Source organism: Acanthaster planci, linkage group LG02 (genome assembly GCF_054643075.1).
Source record: "Acanthaster planci isolate LZ-2023a linkage group LG02, COTS_SCS, whole genome shotgun sequence".
NCBI classification, from domain to species: Eukaryota; Metazoa; Echinodermata; class Asteroidea; order Valvatida; family Acanthasteridae; genus Acanthaster; species Acanthaster planci.
The window spans coordinates 35,927,144-35,939,743 of NC_141778.1; the positions used below are offsets into that span (position 1 = coordinate 35,927,144).

Here is a 12,600-nt window from a genome sequence, read left to right on the forward strand (position 1 = left end):
CAAAAATAATGATCATCAAAACACCAGAGATCTCAATTGCTAGTTTTCATTTTATTGAAGACAATTTTCAAGCACATTTGTTATTCTCACTTTAAGCATACACATGTATTACATGTTTGTATTTTTATCTCAACTGCACTTTCCTGAGCTACAGAGTGAATTAAACTTTATCTATATTTACGACAGGTGGCAATAAATACTGTGTTGATAATAAATACTGTTATTGAAGATAACATCTGACTAGTTACTGTGAATATCATAAGACAGGCAATTCATTTTTGTTTCTTTATAAAATACGTAGGCATGTGTTGAAACTAACATGTCTGACATGTACTATGATTAAATTTAAAGTCTTACAGGAATTTCCTTTCTACACAGCACCTGCATGTTCATCTTCTATTTCATTAAATGGTCAACTAATCAATAAATTAAAGTCAAAACAATTTTCTTCGATGTTATTGCACCACACAGTCTGGGGAAAGATGTCATATTACTATATCTTCAGGAAAATGGCAATAAATATGATTTATAAATGTAAGCATTCTTTGGAAATTTCACATAAAATTTGAACTTATTTGAACCTAAAAGTGCTCTGGCAAATCCAAGAACTTTATGTAACTGCAGGGAAACAGTTATTTCCATGTACCATGTAAATCCAACAAAATACCTACTCTTCACTTCTTTTGCTTGTGTCTCTAGCATTTTCATAATGAAAAAGTTCTGGAAACAGGGAGAAGCCAAGTTTAATGCGCCTTGGCAGAATCTTTGGCATAACATATCATATGTAAAATTCCTTCAGTTTAGGAAAGACAATGTTTTCCCACACTTGTTGGTCAAACCAGATGCGCTCAACATGGATCTTTTCCCTCAGGTGTTTCTGCATGTACGTACATGATAAAATCACACCATTCTCTCTTTGTTACTGCAAGCTGGCATTTACTTGGTAATAATACACATGATGATGGTTAAGCTTTAACTTGCCTGTTGAGTCTCTCTGAAGTGGAAAGGATGAACCACGCTGAATTACAAAGTCTGCCTCTGTGAAATTTGATAATGGACACTTGATTTCAGCGTTTCCTTTCTGAGGTTGACTTAAAGGATCTGAAACAATTCTGTCTATACTGGCACCTAGCCATGAAGTTTCTGGCAAGACAGAAAATCCTGTTTTCTTCAAACAAATGTCTGGGTGACCATTCATTTTCATGTACTCTATGTAGGCATCAGCAGCCCTTTGTTCACACTCTATCCCATGTTTACAAGCCTTTAGAATAAATTTCCCATTGTCGTATCCCTTAATTCTAGGAAGATTATCAGGTGGAGTTGTTTTCCTCCTATTGATGGCACCAGCAACAGATGCTGTAACTTTCTCCTGTCTATGTTTATGCCAGTTTTCATTGACTGACTGACCCCTGGTAGACTGTTCAATTTGCTCAACTTCTTCAGTTGTCACTTTCTGTGCCTGCTCATACTTACGGCACTTATCCTTAAACTCTTCATCAACTTACAGTTCTTCAGATAGTTTTGGATCTCTTGTTGCTTACAATAATTATGCTTTGAATAAATTTCAAATGTGGTGGATATAACCGTCAAGAAATCTGTTGATTGTTGAGAACTTCCTGCACCAGTTGAATTAGGAGCTACTGAGCTCATTGAGTTTCTTTGGGATTGAATTGGATTTCTAGTTGATTCAGATGCAGTACACATGTAGTTATGATCAAATGAAATGGCAGATAAAGATGAAGCAAATGGCAAGACATGGAGAAATGCACTGGATTTGCCTTTTGATTTAAACTCTTTAAGCTTACTGCGTAATTGGTATACTTTTTTTGCGATTGTTTCTCTGAAGGTGATTTGGTCTGGGGTCAGATTGCCTGATATTTGGTTTTCTCTTCTTTGGCTTGGTGGGGTCGTATTTCTCATACACTGCGTCACTGATTGGGAAATTATCACCTTTTTGTTTTCTACGGGGCAAGTGCCACTGTTGAGGATAGGATGTACGTGATATAGAGGGTTCTGAAACATAGAGGTCGGTACGACCTGAAGTTCTGGTATCTGAGCATACATATAAAAATACTGCCACATGGCAGCAAATGCCACCCAATCCTGCAGGGCATGTACAATATGCTGAGTGTATATGGTGAGATGATTGCCATACTGATATATAACTTGTGTACGTTTTCGATTTTGTCATTGTTGGAAGAACAGTTGCTTTTAGATAGATAAATGGTAATACTGAAGACATCGGGTGATACATAATATCTTTAACATGCCCTGAACACTAAGCTTATACCCCTTTCCAAACTGCTTGTCACATCCTTTTGCCTTCTCTTTCAAATGTGGCTGGTTCACAAGAAAATGCCACATTGCTCCAAAAGACACAGCACCTGGAACCTGCAATCCAAGCAAAGTGGATTACCTAGCATTGCTTCATTTGTTTAGTTTAATTAATAATTCACTCAAACAAATTTTTGGTAAACCTGTTATTTTTTCCATGATTTTATTTCATTCAAAGGAATGAGGAATTAACAAGATAAGTTTATGTTACACAAATTCACATTTGATCTCTGCTACATTTGTAATCATGGTCTAAAGATCTGAATTAGTTTTCATGATTATTCAAATGCTGAATTAGGTTTTCCTGATTTTGGAAAGCGCAAAGTCACTTGGAGTAAGTCGCTTGTCCAGCCTTCTTTAGGAGGTTGATGGAAACTTGTAGGGGTACATGTAACAGCAGAAACTGTCCTCCCTCTCTCCCTGTCCACAGCAAGCTGGGTGTTTTCTGGATCAATCAACAGAGTCTCTGACAGACCTCCACTGATATAATCGTGTACTCTGCAAAAACAAAATGAACCAAAGCTAAAAGTAACTCATCTTATTCTAATGCTCTTCTTCCACATACATGTACTGGTATGCTGTAATTGTTAACTGGAGGAAAAGTTCCAGATTGGGTCATTTCAATTTTTCTGATTCCAAGCCTCCATGTTTAACATGAGGCGTCTTTATAGGCATACCCATATGACACTCATAGGCACTGGCCTCGTGTATGGTCAAAGCAACAGACCCTGCTACAATTTATTAATAAAGAACAATACAAGAGAGGCAACTTGTGGGCTTCAAGAGCAGTCTCATGGTTTCCAATAGAGGTAGGTTTCCTCTTTAGCCCTAACTCCCTTGGCCCTTGCACTAGAAATAGTACTGAATCTAACAAACTCCAACAGCTGTGCACAATTTCAGTAGTTACTAGTACCAAACCTGCCAAACTCCAACAAGTCTCATATGCCATACAGTACTAAACCTGGCAAACTCCAACAGTTGGAGTTTGGCCTGTTTGGTACAGATGGGTCTATGCATTGTCTAGTGATTAGAAAAGGATGGTACCATACCTAACAAAATGAGCCAATGTACTTACAATAGAAAATCAAAGTTTGGGGGAGTTCACAGGCATTTATTCATGGGTGAGCTCCGCAGTACAGTTCCTGGTCAATTGTATATCTATGTTGGAGCTAATTATGGCCTGTACTCTTTATCCTAGGCCCCTGCACTCGAAAAGTATATAACCTGTTAAACTTCAACACCCTCAAAACTGTTGAATTCTGATTGATTTGGTATGGATGGGTTACTGTTAGGGTACTACAAGGAGACAGCATTGAGTAAAGTTGCCAAAATCAAGCAATATGTTTATACTGTTTCCAACTTTTGTGCTTTTTTTTTTAATCAGTCTTGGTGCCACAACTGCAGGCACACTGTTATCAGTGTCCTAATTATCTGTATCTTTATGTTTTTATTTTTAGGGTCATTTCTGTTTTCTTGTTGTTTTTCTTGACTCTTGTTCTGAGGTACTACTCAGTTGATGTTGTGCCCTCTTCTTGTGCTGCAGCTGCGTGAAACTTTAAAAAGCATTCCAGGGGCATAAGTTGACGCCGCACATTGGGCAGCCTCGTCGTGTTGTCTTTGGTAGTCCAGACTTGGTTACTTTCTTGTTCAGTCTGCACCAGCAACATCATCGAGCATTCTTCCCTGGCATCTTCACAGAGTAGTGTCCAGCGCTGTTGATGAGAGATACCAGTTGTGATGCAGTTTGGCGAGATGCTAAGCCCCCTGCATAGCCTTCAATCAGGTCTTTGGCTACGGCCCACACAAAATCTGAGTGTGACATCTTGCTGCCTGGATCTCCTGCCTCTCTGTCGCATTCGCTGCTACTGCTGCTGATGTTCTTGTCATCAACCATTGGATTGTGGTCTTTGAAACAGATCCACCCATTCACTCTGGCGATGTCGATGAGGAAGTATAATATACCAAGCCACCAAAACTGCGACTTGCGGGCACAGGTATGGTAGGCCTGAGTTAGTCCCCTCTGTCTACTCCTCCCATGTGCTTGGAGTAGTCCCTTGCTTGAGAGGGCGCTGGCACACTTTTCACCTTTCGCTTGCCTGTCTTGTCACTCACAACCTTACGCTTCAGGAAATCAGTGGTTGGGTCTTTCTACCCTTGGTGTGATGAAGAGAGCAACATCATCACCCTGGTATCTTTCCAAATGACTGCAGTAAACTGGCCATTCTGTCAGCTATAGAAGGTTCTCTCTTGGTCTTCTTCATCTGCTTGATCTTTTGTTGCTGTGGGTTGGTGTCTTTGGTTGTGAATTCTTTAGGTAGCCCTTTGCTATTGGATTTGACGGTGCCAGTTACGTACGTCTTCTTTGCAAGGAGGCAACAGGCTAGGGAGACAGAGGTGTATAACCTGTCTGTGAAGACGTGGTGATACACTCCCAAATGATGCTTAGCCACTTCCATGACTGATCTGTAATGGGGTGTATCAACCACAACTCTGTAGCTTTTCCCCATGTGTATTCCTGTCTCCTTGCAACTAGCTCTGATGGCTGCTCTGAGCTCTTCATCCTCCTGTTTCCTTCTCCTGGCCTTAAAATTGGCATCCTTGTACTGTTTTGGAGCCTTTCCTTTTCCTTTCTTCTGATCTCCTTTTTCTTTGAAGATCTTTCGCCATGCTCTAGACACATCCTTTTCTTTGATATATCCACAGCATTCTCCATGAAAATTTCTCGCTCTTCACTTCTCAAACTTTGCTGTAAATTTTTCACCTCCCTTGCAGTCATTTTGAGAGGCTTTTCTCAAAATGAAACTGGAGTGAATATTGCGTTGCACTGATATTTATAGGAAGTGTTGGTATTTTTATTATAAAAAATACATATTATGCATACATGTACCTTGGTATGGATATTATATAATACTTACATGTACCTTTGTAGAACACATTATGCATCTATGTACAATACTAATAATTGTGTGGAATTTTTTACATTCTATAAAAATTCCAATACCCTCCTGTAAGTAAACGTACCAGTCTTACCTTTGTATGCAAAATACATGTATGGTGTCCTTGACCATGCTGACCAGCAACACACACATGCAAGTTGAAACACCCAGTACTACTAGTCAGAGCATTATAACCATCCGTGTACACTGTACACACACTACATGTACACGTATACATGTAAACACTGCAAATGGAGGGCATACTTTCCAAACTATCAGACGGAGGACTTCTCGTCCATGTGAGTGCAGCCTATAACACCGAGGACAACACTCACAAGTTTTTGGTTGTTTTGGCCGCTAAAATTTGAGTGCATTATTGGCCTACCACTATAGGGTTCTGCATCAATGTGGTATAATGTCTCGAGAGAATGGCTGGTGTGGCGTATCCTAGCTGAACTTGCCTACAACTTCATAGTGTTACGACAAAAGTCTTTGATGTTTCTCCAAGTACGGGTCTGCAGTGCCACAGTGCAAGCTGCTTCGATGTCCAGCTTGCCAGGAACTTTCCTCAACTGGAAGAATTTGCGCAGGCCTTCTTGGACGTCTGTCTTCTCCGCTGTAGTCCAGGGACGCCGCTTCACTCGTCTCGATGGCGGAGAGGGTTCCCTTGTTCGAGATGCAGCAGCAACACCAGGAAGCTGTCCTATTAATGTAGAGGCAAGAAAAGGACATTAGAAATGTAGGTGACACCTCAGCAGACAGCCTGACAGAGTGACAGACGGATCCATCGCAGGAGTCTTCACTGCTGTCACTGCTGTCCCCACTCTCGCTGCTGTCCTCTTCACTGGTGAAGCCTTCTGAGAGTAAACCCCAAATTGAGATCAATCAGTTAAAGCACACATACATGCACGGGTGTCTGGCAGTCTCTGCTTGGTGTTGAGATATGGGGGGGGGATGGACGGCCAAAATGGAACATTATTTTGGGAGTTCTTGACGCAAGATACATTTATGGGGGGGATTTTTGTCCCCCGTCTTTCTTTGTACTGGTCTGTTCTTCCGGGGGGGGGGTTTAATACGAAGAGAGGTATTCTTTCTGGCCCAGTACGATGCCCTACAAAATGGGAGTCTGGGTTGGGTTGACTTGGTTCGAAGCCAAGCGTTGGGTAGACGGAACATGGGAAACATGGTTTGAGTACAAGGTGCCCTTACCTCCAGTTACATGCAGATCATCCAAGGATTTGCCCTGCTGGGAAGACAGGTTGCCCCTCTCCAAACTCAGGAAAAGTCTGGACAGTTTGGTGACCCGCTGTACAGTATCTGGCAATTGGTAGTATTCGCACTGTACCCGCAGATCGTGGCCCATGAAGTTGGCTAGAGTTTCAAGCTGATGTTCCTTTAATGCAAGAATTTGCGATGCAGTTGCTACATGTTAGTTGGCTAGAGTTTCAAGCTGATGTTCCTTTAATGCAAGAATTTGCGATGCAGTTGCTACATGTTTACGGAGTTTGGTGGACCGGATGCTGGATGCATTGTCAAGGCCAGCCTTATCTGCATATGCCCTTAAACAGTCACTCCCTCGTATGTGGCCTCTCCTGCCATAACAACACCGTGCGAACAAGAAGTTGTTGTCTTGGGCTACTCCAGCTTCATGTCTCTTGGCGACAAGGGCACTCAACCACGCTACTGCCTCATTGCTTAGGAGCACGGGAACAGTTCTGCCTCTCTTGCCGACTATTTCGACAACACGGAACATCTTGCACAGCTGGCGTTCTAAATCACTCAACAGGCATTCCCCCTCCAGTTTGGCGGTGCAGTGCTTGTGGAAATCGTCAAGTTTCATTTTTGAAACCTCCCCCTGCCTTCTTCGGTTGAACATGATGAGGTGGCACAGACTGACCTCATTCAATTTCTGCCAAACTGGCCTGATTTGTCTGCCCCGAGCACCCTGCAGGAGTTGAAGTTCCCGGTTGCCAGCTTCATGAAGGAACGACGACAGGTGGACTACATCGGCATTTGTCGGGAGAATGGTGACTTTGTTGCGTTTTCCTTGGTACAGCGTTCTGTGTGCGTGTGTGGACACAAGGTCTCGCCAGTTCAATTCACACAACTGCAGAAACTCTTCAGCACGCTCCGCTTTGTGTTTTTGGCCGGACTCTAGGGCACTTCCTTTCAAGACGAGTGCACACTTCTTGACGGAATAACCAATCTTCAGCGCTAGTGACGGAACATCGTACAACTGTTTGTCTTCCCTAAAGCCGGCAATACCGTGGACGGCCTTCACAATATCAGAAAGGTGGTGCGGATGGACAAATGATTCGAGTGATGCATTTGGTTGCTGGGTGTTCTTTCGGAGTTGTAGGACGAGTCGACCCAATTCACGCACCCTGTTACAGATGTAGCCATGCTGATCTACATCGTGCCCTAGTTTCATGTATTCACGCTTGGCCAATTCAACAATCAACGTGTCATTCTTGACTACCAAAGCCACATCATCTCTCTTCATTGGACTAAGAACCTGGTGTAACTGGAACGACACGCCAACAGGAGGAGGTTTCAACAAATCACTCTTGTGAGCGACCCGTCCACCCACACGAGCCCTCTTACCGGTGCTGTCAGTCTGTGGAGTGGGTGCTGGCTTCAAAGGGCACATGTGTCGCCACAAATCGGTACGCACATAATAGCCCTAACAATATACGCATGGTCCATACGCATCGGGAGATACCTTGCAATTTGGCCTGTACCCGACAACGAGCACACCACGACCTTCACGAAGAACCTGACACTTGTGCCTGTGATTGCCTATATTGCGAATTTTCAACAGAAGTTTCTTATGCACACCAGCGTTGAGCTCACCGGCGATCTCGATGACTTCTCTTTCTTCCTTGTGACATGACTGGAGATGACGGGGGAGCTTGGCCTGGGGTACATCGCAGTAAAAGCAGAAGTGTTTCTTGTCCCATTTCCTGCAGCCAACCTCATTACTGGTTTGCATTACGGTCACACCACAGTTCTGCTGGACGTCAGACATGTCATCACTTGGAGCAACAGATGAAGTAGGCCTACTGCTGGAACTGGTGGACGAATCAGCCATACTGTCCAAACGTCTCCACTTATGGTGAGCAGGTCAGCTGGCAAGAAAACAAATTGAACATTATTTTCATTAAGCCGCTTGTCTTCTTTTAATTTGGTATGGACTGGTGGTGGTGGTGGTGGTGGTTGTGGTGGGGGGGGAACAGGTATCGGGGCTCCCAAGAGCCACATCCACCCAAAACCCCCACCCCGAACTAAAATTTTAAACACAATTAGGCCTAGAACCACCACATACGGACAACAGAAAAGTCTTCACTTGCGGCTGGAAAAATGTGTTGAAGGAACCTGTTCAACTGGATTATGTGATTGAGCTTTTCGGACTGCATACGTATACCTATTCCACTGGCACATTCACTCGAACAGCGGTGCAAGATCTACATTAGCCTATCGACAAAATTGGTAGGGGGAGGGGGGTGGATAGCAGCCACACTTTAACCACGCTCTAACTAATAGCATGGTACTATAGCCAGCACTGGGGCCCATGTATTTAATGATGTAGTAAACCGTACCAAGATAGGGTCTGGTCATGCTCAACATTCTACTTCAAATGAAATCGTTTTTACTCACCATATTTTCCACTAGAAGACACCTACATCTCAGAACGGCTACAGAAGTCCACAGGCGTGATGGCAAGGTGACGCTATGATGCTTTTCGACAGTTTGGAGGCTTTTATATTTGTTGGGGGTTATGCGTCCCCGGCACTTGGCGACGTTTATTGTGCTCACCAATGCGGATCGGACAGGGTAGCAAGAGAGCTAGGAAGGGCGCTATTCCATCCAGGGATGCGCCGAAACTGTCCATTTCGAGCGGGTGTTTTTAAACACCCGGCGTGTTAAATGCGTACACCGAGGACGGCTTCCAAATGCCTTCAAATTTTGCTGACCCTCATAAATGCTCACTGCGGCCTCAAATTTCACCTTATTGCGAACTGAGGACGTCCTCGATTTACAATCCGACCTCGATTCGTGACTGTGTTAATACATAGAAGAGCTCCGTCTGCTCCTTTCACAAGTACACACACACAGTCCAACACTGGTCATTAGAGCTCACTGTGTGTTAACCCAGTGAGCTCTTCTGGCCAGCCAGCCGGAGCCACCGGTGTCCGTTCAGCCAGCAGAATCTGACACCCACTGTTGTAACCAAGATGCTGACCTGACAGTACCAGCTCAGCCAAAATTAAACACCATCATCCTGGGCCTACTGTACCAAATCTAGCATAGTCCAACACCATGTGCTTACGGTATGGTACCAAACCAGCCAAAACCTAGCAAAACCTGCTGTTGGAGTTTGATGGGCTACGGGCACTTAGGTGCTACTGGAAAATTCTACATAGCACTTGGAATGAATATACTTCTAGAACTGAACCAATGGTACAGTTGACTCACATAAACACCATTGTTATAACAAAATACTGTTACAAAGAAAACATATTGAGAATCCTACTTTCTTGAATCTTATATGTTCTTTGTTTTTCTACTCTTTATAATAAAGTCCTAGTTACTACAGCTTTGTCATAAGGAGAGTCAACTGTACATACCGCGCCATTATTGGTGTCACTTAAAATTATAATGGCTCAACAAAGATATCCAACATCTTTCAAAACTTCAGTAGTCTTCATTATGTCCCCACAGAAGTCATTTCAGAAAGGTTATTTCACTCTTTGCCATTAGCATGATTAATGGTTAGATATCAGTATCAGTTACCTGTACAAGAAATCAGACCCCCCCAAAAAATAATGTACAATATTTGCTATGAAAAGACTCATTTTACTTACCTCTGTACAAATTTAACTCTGGAACTTGAAGCGCCTCTTCTGCATGCCAACCATCTCTTTAGCTGCAGCAATGTTGCTGACAAAGGGTCTGTTTCAAACTTTGCACCTGGAATATCATCCTCCGTTAAGGATGATGCCATGATTGTGTTACACATTGGCATCATTCTGCACGTTCTGTAAGTAGGGAGATGAAAACTACATTTAGAAATTTGAGTTGTTATAATCTAAAAAAAAAAAGTCAGTTTCTCCCAAGGCCAACAGCAATACGCTCTTTATTGCACTTTTTAAACAAATAAATTTTCAAATATTTGTGAGAGGAAAAATCACCCTTGATTGTCTTTTTTTAAGGGCACAAAGCATTCTAGGCTGAAAATAACGTGATTGGTCAATGTAGGATGAATGAGCTACAAGTCATGATTTTGATTGGGCAATAGTATTCACGATCTCAGTCAAGGCATGGTCTATGACCAGATTGTATTGTTGAAGGGATTCCCTGAATTTGTCTTTTCTGCCATGCTATACTTCAAGGTTTGTGAATACACGTATCTTCATCCCAAATCTGTAATGCAACACTGTGAGAAGAGGATGACTTGAACTGGAGTATGCAATAAAATGGTAACAGATTGTTTTGCAGGTACACTTCACCCTTAGGGTTGTGCATAAAATGTATTGCTGGTTTGTCATCCAAACCCATAATGCATTGCAAAACAACAAAAGGTTTATTATAGGTAGGGGAATGACTAAATGAGTGAGAGCGCTGTTTATTTGGAAACTTGTTTACTTAAATAGTCTTTTTGCGTGCAGTTCCATTTTCAATTGTTTTGAACTTTGAAGTACAGCCTGCATTTGATTCATTGAAATAAGGCACAAATAAGAACAACGATTTTACAAAAACACTTATGTTAAGCTTTCAGTTAAAGTCCACACTCATTTTTGTGTACAAAATTATCACATTTTGATCTGCATTACACATATACAAAACACATCTCAAAACATCCCTACTTCAAACAGATTTTTCTTTATTTTGCAGGGTCCGACGGAATCCAAATTTATATCAAAATATTTCTTATGACATCCTCTTCGAGATAATATCAGTACAGCAATGTAGGCCCTATAATAGGGAGGCTAATGAAATTAATTCAAAAATTTATTAATTTATGTTGCGGAGTGGTAAATGTACTAGGCCTACGCCTAGGATGGTTTTTACAAAAAGCCTAGCCTAGCCCAGCCGTGCACATGGTGCAGCTTACAAAGAAGAGAGGGACTGCAAAAATATCCAGGACTTTTCTCAGGGTAGGCCTTGGCTATATTCTGAAGTGTCTCATGAAGTTGTTGCATTAGGCCTATATCTTACCAAACTATTGAGAGATACTTACCAAAGCACAAAATACTACAAATGGAGTCATCCAGCTTTTAGCGAACAAGGCCTGTTCCCCCTTAGGGTAGATGTCAAGTGCCATGGCTAGCCAGCTGTATGTAGTTGAGGTTGCACAAAAACTTTCCTTCCTATCCTTGACAACATGATAACACCCGGAAGTGAAAAATTCGTTTTTCGACAGCGTCCCCAGTGTTCATAGATACGGCTCATTGGGGCACAACAAAAAGCAAAAGGCGACGAACGACGGCAGATATGGAATTCCGTACGATGGGCCGTTTGCACCGACTAGGAAAAGTACCATAGGCCTCCATACACCGTGCCAAAACGTTAGCAAGTCCTGAAAACAAAAAGTGGTTTTCAACATACCTGCATCAGTTGACCATCTTTTGAGTTGTTTTTGTGGGAAAATGGTACCATATGATGTCCCACGCTTCACCAATGACGTCCTTTTTGTGCTGAAAATCAAAGATTGTATAGTGCAGCGCTATACAATCTTTGCTGAAAATCGTGAAGTTTCACAAAACTTCGAACGCAGCATGATCATCGCGGGCCGGATAGGACGGACACATCTAACACATGTACAGCGCCCTCAATTGGAAAAGGCCGGTAGCGCTAGCAAGATAAGACGACTTGAGCTTCAAGCTCGTCCGAGCATTGGTCCAACGTACACGGAGCAGTGACTTGGTGGTCAAGAACCGCTCTCTCAAGTTTGTGCGTGTGCACGTTGCAAGAGGGAGGGGACCCTCCCCCATCTCCTCCTGGGGAAAGAGAAAATAAAAGTGGGTGAAAATCGCAAATGGGTTTTTTGGGACCGCTGTTTTGAAACTGTTTTGCGTTATCCCTGCTTTTGCCGCTGACCGGGGTTTCTTTATTTGGACATTTTTCAAAGGGCCCTCTTTCATTTTGTTTCTATATCACAGTTTTTATATTTGGGAAAAGTGAGTAAATCAAATCAAAGTACTTGAAAATACCTCAGCGTTAACACCCGTCTACCGTTTTTTTCAGTTTAATGCTGATGAATGCAGTGCCCTACCCCATCCCAGGAGAAATGCCAACACCTTTGCCTAACAAGAACCGTTTCGGAAAA

At 42.6% G+C, this 12,600-nt stretch overlaps 3 protein-coding genes across 13 annotated transcripts in view; all 3 read right to left on the reverse strand.

Annotated features, from left to right (window-relative positions):
- Positions 1 to 12,087, reverse strand: part of LOC147800202 (uncharacterized) — a 111,981-nt gene extending 99,894 nt beyond the window's left edge. For 6 of the 11 annotated variants that reach the window (XR_015424303.1, XR_015424302.1, XR_015424307.1 and 3 more), the window contains exons 1-2: positions 11,880 to 12,087; positions 10,136 to 10,309 (exon numbers count right to left, since the gene is read on the reverse strand). Coding sequence is in view for 2 of the 11 variants with exons in the window: in XM_087132840.1 (XP_086988966.1) it covers positions 2,212 to 2,391; positions 2,664 to 2,832; positions 10,136 to 10,299 (513 nt within the window). In the remaining 9 variants the exon portion in view is untranslated. Of the gene's footprint in view, positions 1 to 32; positions 2,392 to 2,663; positions 2,833 to 10,135; positions 10,310 to 11,511; positions 11,807 to 11,879 lie in introns of those variants that run through there. The other 5 variants (XR_015424306.1, XR_015424305.1, XR_015424304.1 and 2 more) reach the window with 3 other exon arrangements.
- On the reverse strand, positions 2,844 to 6,633 carry LOC147800204 (uncharacterized). Its single transcript, XM_087133817.1, has 2 exons — positions 6,480 to 6,633; positions 2,844 to 6,127 (listed from the first exon to the last, which is right to left on the reverse strand). The coding sequence occupies exons 1-2, from the start codon at positions 6,631 to 6,633 to the stop codon at positions 5,748 to 5,750; spliced, it is 534 nt and encodes a 177-aa protein (XP_086989943.1). The 3' UTR covers positions 2,844 to 5,747.
- LOC147800205 (uncharacterized) lies at positions 6,700 to 8,035 on the reverse strand. Its single transcript, XM_087133818.1, has one exon. It carries the CDS (start codon positions 7,918 to 7,920, stop codon positions 6,700 to 6,702), a length of 1,221 nt encoding a protein of 406 aa, XP_086989944.1. The 5' UTR covers positions 7,921 to 8,035.
- Positions 12,088 to 12,600: the final 513 nt, after the last annotated feature.